Source organism: Xiphophorus couchianus, chromosome 16 (assembly GCF_001444195.1).
Source record: "Xiphophorus couchianus chromosome 16, X_couchianus-1.0, whole genome shotgun sequence".
Lineage (NCBI taxonomy): Eukaryota > Metazoa > Chordata > Actinopteri > Cyprinodontiformes > Poeciliidae > Xiphophorus > Xiphophorus couchianus.
Window position 1 is genome coordinate 16,155,390 of NC_040243.1, and position 20,562 is coordinate 16,175,951.

Genomic DNA, 20,562 nt, shown 5'->3' on the forward strand with positions numbered 1-20,562 from the left:
TACCATTTAGGTACAGGGTTGGTTTTTATTGACTACATTAATATTTGTTTTTGAGCCCTTTTTATAGGCCCTGTTATTAAAAGAAGCTATTTTGGCTTCTTGCCTTCAACGGGGTCATTGTGCACACAACATTTCAAAAACAGGGACAGTCATATGCAAGCGAACACACACCACTGAGGCAACAACGTTCGATATGCATGTTTCATACCTTCCTTATTTAACTTGTTTGTTGTACGTTTTATGATTAGTCCATGGAAGCCCACATGTCAACCCTTGTCTTTGGCAGATTAAACTGTTTCACATGTATCCTGAGCAAGTATGCTAACATTGTTAGTAATATGTTGTGCCCTGATCCTCTTTAACAGTTTTAACATGAAGTATGAAATAAAAATGCATTCCAATGCAGGCACATTAAAAAGCCAAAGAGCAAATAATGTAATTGGTGAAGTGATAGTTGATACGAATAGGGACAATTAAATTACCCTAAGTCCTTAAAAACAAACAAACAAACAAACATTTGAGGTCAAATGATATTTTAAACTTAAAAATGCAAAAAAAAGGAAACATAAATAATTGACAATAGAGTTATTCACTCTCTTTAAAGGAGATCAGTATTTATAAAATAAGAGTCTATAAAAATTGGTCTGTCTTGAAGCCTGTGAGAGGCTGTAAAACATGTCTTCACAAATTAAATTAATCATTGCCAGACCCTAGGTGGTAGTAGGTGTTGTTTGCAAGCAAAAAGTTACTGATGTAAGAAAATGCTCGGCTGAAGTGACCTTTTTAGCGAAAAACAAATTTTTATTTTGGAACTAGTTTCTTACGTGGTGGTGGTCTAAAAATATCTATTTAACATGTATATTACTCCAGTTTAGTTAAACCTTTAAATGAAACAAGAACTGTTTATGTGGAGAAAAGTGAGAGTTGCAAAACCACTGGATGCCTTTGCTAATATAAAGTATCGTGGTGGAAAGTTGTTTGGAAAAAATGAGAGCGCTGCTGACACCCGTGAGCAGCAGAGCAGCAGTGCTGGTAATTCACAGAGCAGAAATAACTAAAAACTAACTTCAATGATGCTGTGAGTTTAATGTTTTGAACAAAATGTTGGTGACAAGCAGTCATTTGCCACTTTGACTTAATTGCAGAATCTTTTTTTAATAGCTTTTTTGTGGCCTTCCTTCTGCTCACTGGATAAAACACCTTCTATACCTTCCCTTTATGAACTCAAATTTAAACCAAAGACATTTTTGTTGCTGTTTGGAGTTCTTCCTCAGTTTTGATTGCATTCTGGTTGCCTTGTGAAACCCCTTGTTTTGCAATTTCTTAAAGTATTTATTCAATTTGGACATACAATTTATTTACAAGTATTAAGAGCTACAGATTACAGTTTGAAAAAAAAAAACATTGTACAAGTTGTATGTCCTTGAATAAAATAGCCACATTCTAAATATTCAAATTGGAGAGTCTAAAGTGCATTTAGACTCTCCAATTCTGAGAGTCTAAATGCACTTATATTTAAAATATATTGATTTCCCCACTTTTACTGATATTCAGGAATTCCTCTGTATCTTTTTGCTCTGTTTTTCAGGCAGAGAAGAAGGACAGAGAGAATGGAGGAAGAGCCAAGGATAAGACAAATTTTGTAACAATGATCCTTAAGTGAAGTTAATCTATCTGCAGAAAATCCAGCTATGGATTCTTTAAAGCTCTGCTGAGATTATTGATGGAAGTAAGAGTTGGGACTTTAACTTCCAAAAATATGAGCTGTGAAAAATCCAGTCTGTGCTTTTAAAGGTCAGTGTGACTTCTTGCTCAATGCTTTTATATATATATATATATATATATATATATATATATTACAAGGCAATGGGACAGCTCTTGTATTTGTCATCTTAAACTGATAGATCTTGCAAGAAAGACCACCTCCCACTCCCAATTCAATTAATACATTACCATCGTCTTCTCCGAAACCTCTCTGCTTTTCTAGTTACATGTAACATCCGGAGCAGTGCTGTGGCTCAGGTCAGTCAACACATGAGCACACCTGGACCGCTATAAGCATAGTGGGGATTAGTCTGGGTCTGGACCTGAATGGCCCACTGGAGGACACTCGCTCAGGTCGACAAGTTTCAGGTTACGGCATGCGCAGAGGGCAGAAATGAGGGAGTTGGCATCTAAATCTGGACGCAGTAATCCCATGTGGGTTAGTGGGAAAGAGGGGACACCGTGATGAGTGCTTCAATAGAGGAAATTCCATTATGGGAAATTCAAAGCGAAACGCAACAGCCTCCTATAAAAAAAAGTCTCTGGCAACCACTTTGTTGGTGGTTTAGATTACAATATATATAATGTGATTTCTAGGTATTTGCTAGAGATCTTCTGTTGAACTCATGACCAGATTCCTGGCAGCCTCAGTTTTATTTCTGTCTGACTCTACAACAAAGTTTTTTTTTCCTCCACTGGTTGTAGCATTTTCCTAGAAATTAAAACCACTGAGGCAAAAAGCAAAGCTCTCATTTTACCAGGCTGTCTACCTTCTGACCCTCAGCTTGTAGTTGATCAAAAAAAACCAAATGACTCAAATGAGCCTTTTAGAAACTCTGTCATCCAAGCTGCTGCTTCCTCGCATGAAAATAAGTTAGTTGAAGTGGTTTGGACATCTGATTAAAATGCCTCCAGGGTCCATATTTGGAGGTTTTTCTTCAAACAGTTGCTTTTTGCATTTACTTAGATTATTTTTGTCTGATGGTAAATTATGCTCTGCCTGCTATTAACAGACACCTTTTCATGACTTTATAATCTTGGTCAGTTCATCTGCCTGTAGGCATAAGCCTTTGCAGATTTAAAAAAGAAAAAAAAATTCAACCTGCTGCAGATTTCTGTACACTGGATTTAAGCTGAATTTTGCTTCTCCTTATATTTTCCAGTGACCTGTGTCATCCAAAATTAAATCGCTCGCAGTACAGCTGTGAATAAATTGTCTCATGAGAGGGGGTGCAAAGCTCTTCATACACAAAGCTGCAGCTGTCCGGGGTACAATGAGACCAGAGGCACTTGGAGCGGCTGATTGTGCGGGAATAGGGTTACTTTAGCTGGACTCCACATCCGTGGAGAAGGAGAACAGAGGTTAAAAGTTTGCATAATTTTTTAATCTGTTGTTGCACAATGGGTGTTTCAGTAATAAAGTTGCCATGTGTCCGCTGAACTTCTCTCTCCTGTTCAACCTGGTTGGAACAAGGTTGTGAGAATTAATTTTCAGGATTCATTGAGGCTTAAACAATTAACGATCGAGGACATCAAACAGGTGGACGGACGTAATGTCTCCTTTACATATCAAATGAAGGGCAATTCTGTATCACACAACTGAATGACTTAGGCCGTTTTGTTGCCTGCAGCAAAATATCATATAAATTTGATCTCTTTCATCAATATAGATTATGCACCCAGTTCAAAGCAGACAGTGCCTTGGACATGTGCATGCTGTGTGAATGGCTTTAACTCATATTTCACCTGATTCCACCTCAGAAAAAGCTTTCCAGCACAAATCATGGCTTTGTTTCTTTATTTTTTTTCTACTCAGTTGTGCATGAAACAAAACAAAAAGATCAATTTAGTTTTTTATTTATTTTGCCAATCTTTGCTGCTTATCCGGTCAAGATAAGCAGCAGAAATTGTATCAATTGTTTTGATTAGTGCTATAATTCTTGATTGCTTGGATTACTAACTTATTATTTTTTTTGTAGCTATATCCAGTCAATGAGCATGTTATCTAAAACTTTTAACCACTTGACTTCATCAATGCATTTAACAGTACCCACCTTGTCATAATGTTGTATATCCGCTTGTGCTATAACAAGATGCATGGACTTAAGGTAAGTAATTCTCCAGCAGAACATTTCTGTGTATTTCATGCTGTATTTTACACACCTTACATAGGCACCATATATAAATGACACACAAATGTCACTGGAAGGAACTGGCACATGCTGGACTGTGCAGACGCTCTGTATGAACTAATGAAAACTCATCTTGGTACGGTGAATGCTTGGAGTTGCTGGCATGTCAGGGGAGTCGGACCTATTTTGTTACATCTCATTACTGGAGCGACTGGAGCTCAGTGGGAAGAGTCGCTGTGTTGTAATCAGAAAGTTGTAGTTTTGAGACCAACCTCTGTGTACCGATGGGGCTTCAGACAAGGCACTTTAGCCTGTGATGTCTACCAATGTGTGAATGTTCTGGATGTGGCTCTGGAGTAAAGGTGCTTTGAGTGGAAAAGTGCCAGAAAGAGGGGCCACAACATTGCAGAATCTAAGTTGCTTCATCCCTTGTAAAATTTGTATACTTCATCTCAATATAGATGGAGAACAGACTTATTACTGAAAAGCTAATTTACTTCAGTAACTTTATCATTAAGTGAAACATTAATTACACCCAGACAGATGTTTGAAAGACAGATGTTTGAGAGCTTTTATTTCTGTTAATTGAGATGATTTTCCACATACAGGTAATGAAAACCTGACATTTCAAATTTGAATATCACACCAGACCAGTAGAAAATACACACATGTAGCACGGAAATCTGGGTTTAGTGAAAAGTATGTTTAAAATCTGCTTTAAGGGTGTTATTTTCAAAAAGTACTTGTAATCTGACAATCAGGCCCAATCTGAATATGTATTTTAATTTATTGAATTTGACCGTATCTGTCTCATGTATGAATGAGACAGATACTTCGTAGACATGACAGGACTTGATGTTCAAAAAAATATGTTTAATTTCCTGAAGTCCTGAAATTCATTTGGTACACCAACATACATACATGGTAAGATAAGAAACAGTGTGACTACAGTCTTATGTAGAAGAAACAAACAAACAAAAAAAAAAATAAAACTTTAAATGATTTATCTTCAAAATTCTTTCTTTCCATTCTTTGTGTTTATTAGGACAAATTTATAAATGCGTTTCTTGTAACGAAAGATTTGCTCTGTCATCTGCCTCCCTTAAAGGTGAGTGAAACATGTGCTCAATCACGTTGTGTGACGTAACTGGTGCAACCATGTGGCTATGATTTATTACCACAGCCGGACATGCAGTATCATATGCCTTTATTAGAGAAAGGCATTACTCTAATAAAATATAAGACACTTTGTGGTGGTTAATTTCAGTGATAATTGTCGCCTCTATAAAGCCACATTAAGCAGGAGGATTTGGCTGTGCGCAAATGACTGTAAATATTCAGTTGCCGAAGCGAGACATTAATGACCTCACCGCTGCAACTGAAAATCAGGAAAGGCACCAGCTCTATAAGGCCAAAGCTGAAGGCAATTTATTCCCAGAATGCATTTCCCAGGGGCCATTATGCTAATTTTAGCACAACAGCCAATGACAGTTGAAGAGTCGTGCTCCAGATCCAGAAGGGGCTGGATCTGATTACATGGTCATGACAGAGACAGAGTATGTGCGGCAGTGAAGGAGGGTGAGCAGAGAACTTCACTCTGACTCCTTGATGAATTTATTTAACCCCGACATATGTAAGCAAAGTCAAGCCACCTTTGTTTTTAAATCATACTTGTTGACACAATACGCTTTGGTAATCATGTGAAAAGTATATGGGCTCTGGGTCATGCCTTGCATATTAAATCCTGCCAGGACACCTGACCTCATATATTATAACTACGGTACACAACAGTACCAGATCCATCATCTCCAGACCATACCAGCAGTCATCCTTGGGCAGAGTGTACAGTGTCTGGGTTGACCCTGAGCAATGCAGCAAACCCAAGTCAATACCTCCAAGCACAGCTAATTATGTGTTTTGCATCTTTAGTACATTAGTTCACCAATGCAAACTCTTTTCCTGAAGTTTAATTTCACTCCAGCAGCTTTCTAATGGTACTGTTCCACTCATGCGCCTAAAATTTACATAACACAGTATCAATTACTGTGCACTTGATGTTCAGAATATACTGTTCCCTGCTGTCAAGTCCAGTCTTCTGGCTAAGTAATGTGACGAATAAAACATGAGTGGAATGAGGTACAGTTATGTCTTCATTACACCTGTGTGTTTTCATTTTGGCACCTCTGTGAATGTCATACAGGCAAGAAGGACGCTTATTATTGCATGGACTAGCTGTTTGAAGTTCGAGGGTATGGTACGCACTCAAGAAATATTGTAAAACTCTCTGTTACCACATACGCATGGACGCCAGTTCACATTCGGTAAATAAAGTTCTGAGATCAAGGAAGAGTACAAACCTGGCACGTCTTTGAACTGCTGTAATTAGAATAAATTCACATTTAGAAAGAGAGATGACCTCTCTTCTATACAGATCATAACATGCTAATGAACAAATCACAGCAGCTTGTGAGTTAGTGGAAGTGCCCTTGTTTACACCGGTGTAGAGTGTTGCAGATTTTCACAGACATTTGATCTGTTGTTGAGACTCTGTAAGAGCTTCCTGTCAAAAAGGAGACTCCCATAATCCAGACGCTCTGCAGCACTTAGTGAGAACTAACTAAAGTCTTTAAGCTTGTTTGAAAGGTCTAATGTGCTTCAAAGAAATAAACAAAACTACTAATGCTATTTTACACTGTAAAGAAAGTTTTATTATCTAGAAAAGTATTTGCTTCCTTACCGATTTAAAGACTTAGATAATCCTAAAACTATAGGCAAAGATAATGTACATAAATGCAAAGGGCAGAATATGTAAGATGATTTTAATTGTTAAGGGAAAGGAGTTATCCAAATAAACCTTGTGAAAATAATTGCTCCATAAACCTCTTAACTGCTTTTTCAACAGGTTCGTTTTTCATTAACTTTTTGATTCTTGACTAAAACATTTAGGAGTGACAGAAAAGCCCATTTTCATAATTCTTCAAATAAGTTTTAATGACTGAAAACATTATTTCATCAAAGCACCATCATTAGATATATAGAGTGCAGATGGAGAATGTGTCTGGCATTTAACAAAGATGGAGGTTTTATATTGTTTTTATCTTGTAACCAGGTTGCTATGTATTGCAAATTTTTTGCTCAGGTCCCTCTTGAAAATGAGATCTAGATCTCAACGGGGTTTACCTGGTTAAATAAAGGAATAAAAAAAAAAAATTCCCTTCTCACCCACCGCGGGTGGTTCTTATCCTCTGAGCTCGGGTCCTCTATCAGAGGCCTGGGAGCTTGAGGGTTCTGCGCAGTATCTTGGCTGTGCCAAGGATTGCACATTTCTGGACTGAGATGTCTGATGTTGTTCCTGGGATCTGTTGTAGCCATTGGTCCAGTTTGGGGGTGACTGCCCCGAGGGCCCCGATGACCACAGGCACCACTGTGGTCTTCACCTTCCAGGCCCTCTCCAGTTCCTCCCTGAGGCCCTGGTATTTCTCTAGTTTCTCGTGCTCCTTTTTCCTGATGTTGCAGTCGCTTGGTATTGCCACATCTACCACAACGGCTTTCCTCTGTTGTTTATCCACTACGACAATGTCTGGTTGGTTCGCCATTACCATTTTGTCTGTCTGGATCTGGAAGTCCCACAGGATCTTAGCTCTGGCGTTCTCCGTCACCTTTGGGGGTGTTTCCCACTTTGATCTCGGGGTTTCCAGTCCATATTCTGCACAGATGTTTCTGTACACTATGCCTGCAACTTGGTTATGTCGTTCCATGTACGCTTTCCCTGCCAGTATCTTGCACCCTGCTGTTATGTGCTGGACTGTCTCAGGGGCCTCCTTGCACAACCTACACCTTGGGTCTTGTCTGGCGTGGTATATATATATATATATATATATTGTTACACTTCTGCATGATATATTATCTGCACTGTACATGCTTAAAATTTGGTTCTGAGACAACACAAAGTTACGTTTTGCTAGGTCTTTGAGCTCTGTGTAAAGTCTTCTTAATTGGTTTTTTAGTGTTGGTCAATAGATGAGAGCAAACTAACTCATCCTCGGTTTTCCTTTTCTTGAAGGAATAGCGTTTATCTAATCACCACATTTAGCAACATATACAGTCAATTCTGAATACTTTGCGACATCATGGTACTAACAAATCTTTTGGGATAGGCGTTTTCTTTCTAGGTATCACAATTATAATTCAACCTAACTGCACTTTAGCCTTTAAATTCTGCCAGCAGTCCTCATAGGATCTTCTGATCCAGTGGGATTGACCCGAATCTCATTGGCTTTGACCTGAATGAGTGTTATGTCATTTAGTTTATGCTTAGATAATGGAAAATGAAACGGATCCCCTGATAAAGTGGTTGTAGTGACAGACTTAATCATATTAAAGATGATCACAGCCAGAAGATATAGTTTCCACTCAAGATCTGCCTCTCATATGCCCTCTAGTGGTGTGAATGATCATTGCAGAATCTCAGTCAAGGTTTTTTCTGTTTTCCTGTGTTTCAGATCATCAAATAAATTTCAATATCAGACAATGATAACAGGAGTAAATACAAATGCAGATTTCAAATAATAAATTCTTTTATTAAGTGAAATTAAGTGAAATAAAAGGCAATTGTAGTTTTCTCTGTGTAAAACTACAATTGCCCCCCTCATTAAGTTATGAATTAACCGGTAATCGGTCACATTTTTTATTCAATCTAGCCAGCCACACCCAAACATAATATCTGCCTGAACTGTAGAATCAAGAACCCATTTAAATAGAACCTGTCTTACAACAAGAAGTAGGGTAAACAACACATTATGCAAACTCATCTAAGGAAATTGAAGAGCAGATGAGAATTAATTTTGTTGATATTTATCAATCTAAAACCACAGTAAGTGCCATCATACAACAAATGGAGAAAATCCCGAAAGTAGTCGACCACCCAAGTTTCTCCACAGACTCGAGAAGGTAACAAACCATTCTGAAACGACACCTAGATCAACGCAGGCCTCAGTAGGCTCAGGGTTCAACAGTAAGAAAGAGACTTCATTAGAAAGGTTCAAGGCCAGCTGATCAAAATAAACACAAAGGCCCATCTCTTCTCATGTTTCCTTAAAACATCTTGTTGATCCCAGAGACCTTATTAAAATGTACAGTGTGTCCCGCCACATTTGGCATACAACATGGACAGGTTTTCAGAAACCAACATCACTAGCGATCCACTGCAAGTGCAAAAAAAAATTATTTTTTTGTTAAATCCAATATGGCAGACAGACAAAAAAGCGTGCTGGACAACCCGTCCCTCCTTCTACTGTAGAGGACTCTTGCAGGGAAAAAAAAAATATTGTGACAACTAACCCCTAAAAACTAATACTACTGATGTCTTTTCCAAATAACAACATTGTATTTGGAGAAAATTACAATTCATCAACTAGAAAAAATATCCTAGAAAAACTTTTTTTTTAACCAAATCTTTTTTCCCACCTTTTTGTTTTATGCCTTAAGAAAATCAAAAAAATACTTTGGAAAAACATCCTGACATAAAGGACCATAATCCATGCATGAAAGGGTTAAAAGGCTTCTTCCAAAAAGAATGAACCAAAATCCCTTCGCATGACGATGACGATCACGTGTGAGGTTCATGATCGTCATCACAAACGCTTGACGGCTATTGTTACCGCAAAGGATGACACAACCAGGTTTCAGGTTTTAGGCTGTAGTCTAGATAGCTTTTCTTAAGAAATAAAATGACCATTTAAAGACAACAAGTTATCCACTGCTGATATTACATATTTGGATGATCTGAAGCATTTTGCTTGAAAGAAAATCTAAAATGGTAGAAAATGAGACTTAATAGTCTCATTTAAGTTTTAGTCTTTGTGGTTTAAAGAGACACGTGCTGTGTCTCCCTTACTAAAAACAGAACATGACACTTAATAGCAAAACATTTTATTCATGTGATCAAAAAGAGGAACCTTTTAACAGAATTCAGCAATAATACAAGACTATAATTGTGCAATGTTACAGGTTTCAGTTTCTTCTAGTTAAAACAAAAAACATCAGCTGCAATAACATGATGGGTGAAAAGAGGAACAAATACGTTTGTTGGCTCATCAACAGTCAGGCGCAGGGTCACAGGTTCCTTCCTCCGGGTCACCAGTGTAAACATCAGTGTTATTTTCAGAATCAGTTATGTTTTCACGCTTCAGGCTCTGATCGACGACCCGACTGTTGTCAGGTTGGTGATTTGCGTCATGATTCAGCTGTGCGTATTCCACTGGTTTCTGTTGAAACACAACACTTAGATTAAGAAGAATGAAAGTAAAAGAAATCTCAGCGATTCTTAAACAAATTGTGTTTAACAGGGATCAGAAACAAGTCAACAAACAGAACTAAATAACAGCAATAATAACAGATGAAAATTGTTATATTCCTTGCAAAACATAGCTAAGGATTAGAAGGCTGAGGGCGTATTTTTTAACTGTAAGGCAGAAGCAATACCAAGATGAGTTTTATGGAAAGATGAAGGAAAAAAGTCCTAAATGCTGAATTTTTTTGTCCTGTAACTCTTCTGAACTCTTTTTGCCAAGAGAAAAGACTTTGAAAAGAGGAATGTAAAGATAAGCTTGGAGGAAATGAGCTTGCGGAAATGTGAGAAACAATGCATCTTCCAGCGTTAAACAGAGGAGCATGCTTTGGCGTTTGTGGCAATCAGAAGTTTAAATTACATATCACTGTTAGTGAAGTAAAATAGATCCAATTAAATGCCAGAGAACTGAAAGAAGACATAAATTATAAAAACAAACACTGGCTTTCAAAAATCTATGAACTTTTGTTAAAATTCCACATTTTTGTGGTATAAAAAAACTACTTCACACTAAATTTGACATATCTACAATCAAAAACAACCTGTTGAAGAGAAAAAATACTAGAATTTTAAAAATCGCAAAAATCATTTCGTCTTGGCCTTGTTTCTGTCATCAGTTACAGAGATTCTGATAAATCCGAATTTAAGTTCACCTGACGCCTTATAATGTTGATGAGACTGGACATTTCTCCATTACTGATAAAAAGACAAGACAGATTGTGCTTTAGCAGGCACCCAAAAGGCTGATTCCAATGCCAAACAACACCACGGCTACTATGAAGTATGGTGGTGGCGGGTTAATGCTCTGGGTCTTCTGATGGAACTAGGACTTTTGTTGTAGGTTGATGAAACTGTAAACTGTTCTAACCACCAGGTAGTTTTGGGTCCAAACATTCTGGGCCTTTTCTAGAAATGTGAAGGTGGGGTTATATTTCTCAGCTTCCCCTTTGAGTCCACGGATCAATAAACAAATAGCTTCAGCAGAGGAAAAGTGAAGTTTGGGAGTGGCACAGCCAGAGTTCAAAACTAAATCTAACAGAAAATGTGTTGAGTCACCCGAAAGAGACAATTGACAAGAGAATGCTGAATGCTAAAACATTATCAGAAGATGATTCAACGAAGTATTAATTTAAGGGCATAAATATTCACACAGTCAGGTTATTGCAGCTTTATTTTTTTTTGGGGGGGGGGAGTCCTTCTAACACGTGTTTCTTTTTCAGCTTATTTGTGAAGAACACATTGTCACATACAAAACGTGAGTAAAGTGATTTATCACAGCCTCACCTTTCTACACTTCCGAAGACCACCAATGTGTCATCTGAAAATTTTGTTTAATAACTTCTTTCTCTTAGATTGTCTAATGTAGCTGAAAATTACTGCAAAGACTCTGGATCAAAAGAACAAAAAAACAAAAAACAAAAAAACTTCATGCATGTGTTTGGGTGTGCATGCATGACTAATACCAAATGTTACTTACACCATCAGGCACCTCTGGGACACCTGCAAAACAAAGCCAAAGGACATTCTCAGGAAACAAAAGCAGAAGGATATGGAGGAGGACTTACTTGGTAATAATAATTTCCACAAGCAGCACAGTGGTTTCAGGAAACAAGGAGCTTCTCAGGATGATTTAAAATGCATTGTAGCCGCTTACACAGCTTTCAAACACAGGCAGGTTTTATGGTGTACAGAAATAGTGTTTCCGCTTTAATTTCAGCAAAAGACACCGATTCAGCAAAGCAACCCCATTACTAGACAATGGGCAGCAGTAGTCTCCTTGGCATCAAACAATTAAACGGTTGGTCACTAAGTTTGAATGAGAGCGCAAACTGTTTGTGTGCATTGCTTGAACAGGAAGTTCCCTCTGACGAAAGCAGGAAGTGGCCACCTGGAGACTGAGCCTACTGTTTTTAATGGGTCATTCTTTCACTAACAATGAAATGTCCACAGTCTCGGTTGATCCTGTTTCCTGTTTTTTTTCTCTCTCTCCTTAATGTCAAAAAGTTTTCTGTTCACTGATTTGCTGAGAAGGATTTCACTAAAGCGAGCGATGACTGCCATACCTTGCTGGGAGTTGCGGACTTCGCTGTAGATGTTGTCCGTGCCCTGCTTCGCCGGAGCTAACGTGAAACAAAATATTAGACTTTTAAAAGAATATTGCTGCATAAATTTACGTCTGTTTTTCTTTTCGCATGGATGCAATCTCTCACCTCTGGTTGGGTCTGCATCTTTTATTTGAACTTCAGTATATTCAGGTTCAGCCTTTTTTTCTGGTAACATGCTGCTGTTCTGGTCATCCGACTCTGCACAACAGTTTGGTTAAAGTTAATTTTCTCTAAAATAGCATTCTCAATTCCACATGTTTAGATGACAGCCGTTGACGCACCATACCCACCAGAACCTGAGACCTGGTCACTCCAAACACTTTTTCCCATCATGGTTGGGGTGGCTGCACAGGGTAGACAAAAACATCAGCAGTGTTAATTAATAAAACCTTCTTATCACTCCAGTATCCTGCATTCCACTGCATTGCTTTGATGGATGACCAATGTTACCATTTGCATCAATGACCTCAGCTTGTGTGAGACTCAGTCGCTCTACTTTGGTGCTGACTGACTTCCTGGGGTTGGGTTGAGACAAAGCACAATGAACAGAGGGCGTTTTAGACATGTAATGACCTTAGCGAGCATATTTTATCATAGCTTAGTGCAACAAAACGTTCAAATCTTAACGGTACTAACATGAATAAAAGCAGATAAGCGCTGTGACACACTCCTCTGTCACATTTTGGAGGGAGGGCTTCTTGAAACAGTACTACCATTTATTAATGACAAGGTGTTGACTGAAGCTGTTTTAAACAGAAAACTGATGAAGAAGTCCTTTCTAAAATGAATAGAGTCAAAGTTATGTACCATCTCAGTGGAACATAAACAATGGTAGTGTGAGCACAATAACTAAAATACTGAGTAGGTGAACCGGGTGGTTTCTCTCAAATGCAAAAACTAGTTACTTCATATTCTTGGCTTAAAGTGAATTAAATTTCCAAGTTGTTTTCTTTTCCATGGTGTAACAGATTGATATCTGAACTAGGTGTGCCTTATATAACATTTCTCAGTTGTATTTTCACTTGCCTTGTACCTGCATGGTTTCATTCTTTTAAGACTTTCTTACACAGTTCTCAATTTTGGACATGGAAATATAAATTATAACCATTGAGAGTCAGAAGTCCACAAATAAATGTAGAAATAATGAAGTATGCCCTTTATCTTTGAATAAGTCCATTAGCAAATACCACTTACACTGACAAGTTAGCCTTTCTTTTCCTCTTAAAATGAAAAAGCCGTGTTTTTAAGGCAATCACAAGGAAGAGGATGAGGAGAAGTACGAAGCAGAAGACAATGATAAGTGCTTTCTTCCACCCTGCCATTTTCACTGTGGAAGACATTTTTTCCATAATCATTTACTGAAAGACAGTTCACTCATAGTTACATGAATTTGCACACTGTGCTAACTTGTTGTAACCCACCTTCGATTGTGACAGATTCACTCCATTTGGATTCATCAGCTGGGTTTGTGCTCGTGCAGTAGTATTTCCCAGAGTGTTTTTTATTGGCGTTAGATATGCTGTGGTATTCTTCTAGTTTATTGGTTGAGAGGGAAGCCAGTGCTCCATTGGACTCTTGGTGGTACCATGTGAAGTTGATGGGTCGACTGCCTGTCTGTACAGAGCAGACGAGTTTTATACTTTGTCCCTCAGTGATGTCCTGGCTGGGATGAATGGTCAGCTCTGGTTTTGAGATGGGCTCTGAGCAACAGAACAAGTGTTAGAAATTCACATGTTCTAAGAGCAATTTGAAAAAGCAACATTTATAATATTACTGCATACAACTTACCAATAATATTGGTTGACTTCAGTAGATGCTGCCCTAAAGCTATTTTAGAAGGTGTACGTGGATTATTACTTGCATGGCATAGAAATGTTTTTAAATCGGAGATCTTGTAAATTGGAGGTATGTCAAAGGTAGCCCGGTCCTCAGGTCTGCTCACCTCCCTGCTCATCTTCTTCCCATTGTGTGTAAAAAGGGTGTAATTGATGGGAAAAGTGCCTGTGTGACTGTGACAGATCAGTTGAAATCTCTTGCCTATAAATATTTTGCCCCCGACCACACTCAGCACAGGATCTGAAACAGGAACTGGGAAGAACAACAAGACAAAGGAAAGAATGAAAGACAGTTCATTAACTGTTTGAATCAAACTTTGTTTGCACTGTCTATTTATCTGGTAGTGGTAAAAATACATTATCAGTTTAATAGATTAAAACCTGAGCTGTTTTGTTTCATATACAATAACTCAGTTGAGTCCATCCAGTAGTTTGATGGAGATTTAGTGGACATGAACTGGAGTCAGTGCTTCAAGAGTCACCGGGACCCGAGCTACAATTGCTACATTACTTTTGTTAAGCAGCTCCTGAACACAGTCAAAAGTGTGTTAAAAACAAGAAAAATGACTGGGCTACTGCTAATTGGTCCCAAATGTTAGGAGGAAGATTGGAAAGGGACACAATCCAAATTGCTTGAGGTTCAGTTTTTGTTTCAACAGTCAGTCATGATTTGAGGAGTCATCTCATCTCACTGTGCTTTATCAAGTTCAAAGTCTGGACAACCAGAAAACTTTATAGCACTTTGTGTCTTCTTCTTGTGCTGACAGGTTTATGGAAATGCTGATTTTGCTTTCCAGCAGGACTTGGTACATGCTCACACTGGCAGTAGTACTAATTTCTGTTTATGGTATGACTATAAACCCAATCTGCTTGATTGTGCTGCAAGTACAACAGAAATAGACCAAGCAGAAAATCTGATAGACCGAATTTGGGGTTTTCACTAGCGGTAATTCATACTCAGCACAATACACTAATATACTGAAATATATCAGCCGGTTGTATATTGAATTTATAAACCATCTAAGTTTCACTAGCAAAGCACAAAATCTGGTTTCCACTGTTTTGGTAGTCCTGTAATGTTAATTCAGTGACGTTACAGTTCAGGTTAATATATTGGACGGCAAATCTAGAAATAAGATCATTTTTACTCAGCCAGAAAGTTTGTTTTGCTGAAATTAAAAATACTTTCCTCAAATGTTATTAAAACTATGAAAAAGCAACCTGGTTCTGAAAGAAATCTGCTTTTATTTATTTTATTTTCATTTTAAAAAATGCATCTAGAATTATCTCTATCTTTCCAGATGTAAGAAGACAAAACCTTGACTAGAATTAAATCATTCAGTACCTTCAATGCCTTTTAACAATTGCTGACCAGCTTTTTGTAAATTTTCACATGGTACTTTGACAATTTATGTTTGGTAATAAACTTGAAATCTTTCCAGTCTTTCCTTTACCATAATCTTTAGCTGACTTCACAGATTCTCTATCGGATTAAAGTTAGCCCTCTGGATGGGCCACTCCAAAATTTTAATGTTAAAGAAAAATTTTGTTAAAATTAAAACCTTTACTTTAAATTTAAATCTGCCAATAATTTGGGGCATCTAAAGGGCTTTGATCTGCGCTTTGATCTCTGGTAAATGCTGTTAGTATGTGAGAATCGCTGAATTGATTAAAACTGCATACATCAGAGGACTTACCTTTAGCTTTAACAATAACTGCTTCGCTCTCCTTACGAAAAGAGGTTGAAATACGATTGCCCTCAACTTTACAGGAGTAGTTTCCATTACGATTAGGGTGTGCAACAGCAATATATGTAGTTGAACTGGTCAATTCGGTACCATCTTTGTAAAGGCGGTATTTCAAAGGTTTACCAATCATCTCAGGAAAAAAAACCTTGACTGAACAGTTAAGTGTGAATCGTTCTCCTTCAAACAGGTCCACGGGCTCCAAATACAGCTGGGGCTTTGAAAATACCTCTGTTGGATATAGAGAACAAAATTCATGAACCATATAGAAATTGTCATCGTATATACAGTAGTTTAGTTGCAGCAACAATTTATCTGGTTCTACATCAGGCATTTAGTAAAGAGGACACTTTGACTTGCCTTTGACTTTGATGGTTTTATAGTTTTCTTTTTGGACGTTTCTCCACTCTGCCTTGCAAACAAGCTCTCCAGAGTCTGTCGGTTTCGGACTAAATCGATGAATGAGAGTTTTACCTGTGGTTCTACTGAGAACAGTCCGGTCCTTTACAAGGAATATTTCAATGTCTGCTAAATGAATCTTTACTTTACAGGTCACTTCTACTATATCTGGTTCATAGATATCATTGGGTAATATAGTCATGTCCGGGATGATGTTGAGCTCTGTAAAGCATAAATTAAAAATGTAAGGCACACTCATTTTCTCTTTTAGCATTTGTGTCTAGTGGAAAACAACGACTTCATATAAATACCTTTGACTTTCACTTGAATCTCATTGCTGATGTTAGAGCTTGTGGGACCTGAGACCAAACTGATCTCGTAGTCACAGGACAGAAAGCAGTCCCCTATGTGGCTGAGTGTCAGAGTGGTCTCTAGAAAGTTATTAGTGCTTTGTTGCTTCTTTATCCGCTGAGGCTGTCCACCTCTAAATGTTTTGTAAAAGTTGAATGTAAGACCTCCTTTCTCGTCTGGAGCACTGCAGGTGACTTTGAACTCCTCACTTTCATAGGGTGTTGAATTATTAAGATGAAGAATGGGAGTTTGTAGGCCTGAAGGGAGGAAGCCCACAGAGACAGTGAAAATCACTTGAAACATACACACAGACCTTGCAAAAGTCACACATGTGGCATGCATTTCTATTCATCCTCCTTGAGTCAATACTTTGTATAGATGCCTTTCATAAAAATCACATCTTCAGGTCATTGGGAATGTCGTACAAACTTTTGACATCTAAAGAAAAATGCTTTGCCCATTCTTATTTGGAAAATAACCCACAATTTTATGTTAATGGATGTATGGTGTCTAAATAATCTATATGACTTCACATATTATGAACCTGGACCAGGATGGACTTATGCAGAACCTGCATCCAATGCTGTCTCCCTCTTATCTTAGCTAATTTTTGGGATTAATCCCTCAAAACAGAATAGTTCACAGAATTAATAAGAGCTGCAGAACCCATAAAATTAGACTATATGCAGATGATGTGTCGCTTTAACTCAGAAATGTACAACCCTTGTGTAGTGTTGTGCAAACATACCTTTGACATCAATCATCTTGGTGTTGCTGACCTTGCGCTTGTTCTTCACAGAGACTTGGCACTGGTAATTTCCTGAGTCGACTGCCCTGGCTGGGTTGATCTCATAGTAAGTAGAGTCTTTTGTGGTGTTGGCTGTGTGGATTTCGACGCCATCCCGCATAAACTTGAAAAGGTATTCCAGATGAGAAATGTTGCTGGAACTGATGCGTGTGTCGCAATGAATCGTCACCTTGGTTCCACTCTGAACATTGTCAGGCAGGATTGAGAGACTAACAGTATCTATAATGTATGCTGTGGATCCCGTAGAGGTGCACAGAGGCAAGAAAAAAAAACAGTAGAGGTAAACAGTCAGAAACAAGAAGGAAGAATGACTGATGCAACAAACACAACAAGTGGGAGGAAGGAAACAGTGTTTGGTCCCATGTCTCCCTGAGAAGTGCTGCTACCAGCATCCACTTTTATTCATCAACTGAGGTTTTCCAGAAACAAGCTGTCTCAGTAACTATTACTTTAACACATAGTTATAAGTTGGGCACTCTACTATTAGTTATTGAAGTAATATTTTTACATTGGTTAGAGATAGAAAACTAACTTTTAGCATAAGTAGGTTAACATCATAATTAAGCTCAGCAGAAACAAACAAACTAAACAGATGTTTTGAAAACTATATGGCTGAAATACTTTTCAGGGAAATTAAGTTTCCTGAAGGCGATTAGCCTGACTTCAGAACAAACTTGATAAAAGAGCAAGCCTAACTATGCCTCAGGAAGATTTTGAAGACATTAATATATTAATCACTGACATATTTTCTCTTTCATTATTGTAGCCTGTAGTAAATTGAAATCATTTTGGTGATTCTAACTCACTTAAAGCATTCAAAGTTTGGTCTGATTTAACTTCAGACAGTGAGGAAAAAGATTTTAAGGCCATGTCTAAAAAACATTCTGCTGTAAATTTTACAACTCCCTTTAATGAAGCTCCTTCTTCTACTGAATTGAAATAATGTTAGATACATTTTTTATTTATTTATCTTTGAAAATCTGTGTAAGAAAGCTATTGCTTGTGTTTTTAATGCGCGCGCAACACTTGATACAAAGAACTTCGGGAAGGAAGAGGGTGTGACGGAGATTTACTAAGAAAACTAAATGTTAAGAAAAGCTTTGACAGGATAAAATGTGAACAAATTTAGTTCTACACGTTATTTTTGTTCTTTTTAATTTAAAATGATGTGAAAGATTTTTGAAATCTTACACTTAATATATAAAAATTGTTTGTATGGATTGAAAATGCCATAAAAACGCTTTTTAAACACACACAAAAAGCATTACTTACATGACTCTCCTCTGGCACACTTCACTGTATTCGGTAAAAAGGAAACGAGAGGAAGTAGAACAGAAAAGTGAGAATCCAGGAATTTTGTTTAAATTATGCGTTATTCTTTATCCATAAAGAAACACAGCAGTGGATTCTTACAGATGAGGAGGAGGCTGCAGAGAAGCAGCAGCAGTCCAGGGGGTCTGGAGCCCATCCTGAGTGAAGGTGGTTCGCTGCTGTGAGATCAAAATTCAACTCCTGTGAGCAGAAGAAGAGACAGAGGGACACTGGAAGGGACGGAGGAGGACCTTGCAGTGGGAGAAGTGGAGTGCGTAGAAGACGAAGACTGTCTGTGGGGGCGTTGGCACTGCAGGCGTGTGGCTTGTCTTATCAGCGTTGACTGCCCAGAAGCGTACGCTGCTTCCTCAGGAACCCAGCATTACTTTGCTGTTTTCTTTAGTTGTTAAGAGAGAAGAGAACAAAAAGATGAACCCGCCAACCCGCTGAACTCATATCCTACTCGGTTTTGTCTCGGCACAGGAGGCTTGTGTTAAGGAAATAGTTAAATCTTACCTAAAGTGAAACACTGAGTCAATCAAGAACAAATCAAAATGCATTTTAGTTATCATTTTATTAAATATAGAAAATGAGCAATGACACACAACTCTGGAATTTGCTGTGACCATGAACGGTTCAAACTGAGTTCAGAAAAAACAATCTCCCTAAAGCCACCCCACACATGTGCTTCCAGCATAGAGGGTGACTCATAAATAAAATTGATAGATTGACTGAAATAAAACAAAGTTCTGTCATAACACTTGTTTCCTGGAGAAACAACACCTGAAGTATAAGTTGTGTCATACTGTATAACGCTGGTATAACAATATACCAGCTTATACCAAACGTTTTTTTTATGTTATATATTGTAGAGTTTGCAAACTAACCTCAAATTTGTCTAACAACATGGAGAAGGACATATAAAAGAAAAATAATTCAAACAAACCAACAATCCAAATTGTGTCCCAATCTAAAGAGGAAATGTTGTGGTCATTTCTAATTATGACTAATTGTGATTACAGAGGATCACAGTGAGCATGTTTAATTATCTAAAAACACTTCAGTAGACAAAGTAAAGTGCTGGATACCTTTTCACACCACTGTACATAATGATTTTCCAATTTGACCTGAATTAGTTAAAAAAACAACAACAAAAAAAACAAACAAACAAAAAACTAAGCAATGAAACAAACAGTGTATTTTCATTCTACATGTTCTCTGGTCACTGGGAGGAAACCCAGGGGCAGTTTCAAATTATACTAGAGGGACTACATAGCCTTTCTGGCCTGAAGGAATAAGCTGGAGAGAAAAGCCAAACAAAAGGATGTCTAGGTTTCCCTCCAGGACCTGTTGCCCCAGCAACGTGACATGGGTCAAGCAGAAGACAATAGAAGGACTGATGGAGAAAATGTTTAATCAATAACAATCAATCAGTCCCAGGCAAACAAAATTAGGTGAATGGAGTCTAAATTAAATAAAATAAATTATGAAATTGAGAATATTTGAGATATTTTCAAGAGGAAATATGTGCAACATGACTTCCGATATCAGTCCTCTGGAGAGTAAATTAACCCTGTTAAATCAAAAAAAATGTTGATCTGGTTAGAGGTTGCTGTGAATGCCAAAGGATTTGTTTGAAATCTGTTCAGAAATCAAGTTCACTAATATTTACAGTATGCCTATGTGTTTCTGTGACTAAAAAAGTCCAAAATGCCTGGTGGAAACCTAAAATCTGAAGCAGGGTCTTGTTTTCCCATGACTGA

The 20,562-nt window shown here is 37.9% G+C and overlaps 1 protein-coding gene across 2 annotated transcripts; it reads right to left on the reverse strand.

The window, feature by feature from the left end:
- Positions 1-9,811: 9,811 nt before the first annotated feature.
- pecam1a (platelet and endothelial cell adhesion molecule 1a) lies at positions 9,812-19,112 on the reverse strand. Of its 2 annotated transcripts, none has more exons than XM_028042897.1 (15): positions 18,902-19,112; positions 18,761-18,784; positions 17,429-17,719; positions 16,641-16,937; positions 16,291-16,551; positions 15,883-16,161; positions 14,139-14,438; positions 13,772-14,050; positions 13,545-13,677; positions 12,801-12,865; positions 12,641-12,694; positions 12,456-12,548; positions 12,309-12,365; positions 11,723-11,745; positions 9,812-10,162 (listed from the first exon to the last, which is right to left on the reverse strand). In XM_028042897.1, exons 1-15 carry the CDS (start codon positions 18,954-18,956, stop codon positions 9,992-9,994), a joined length of 2,382 nt encoding a protein of 793 aa, XP_027898698.1. In that variant the 5' UTR covers positions 18,957-19,112; the 3' UTR covers positions 9,812-9,991. The 2 variants fall into 2 exon arrangements, with proteins under 2 accessions (XP_027898698.1, XP_027898696.1); XM_028042895.1 differs by having other exon boundaries at positions 12,632-12,694.
- Positions 19,113-20,562: the final 1,450 nt, after the last annotated feature.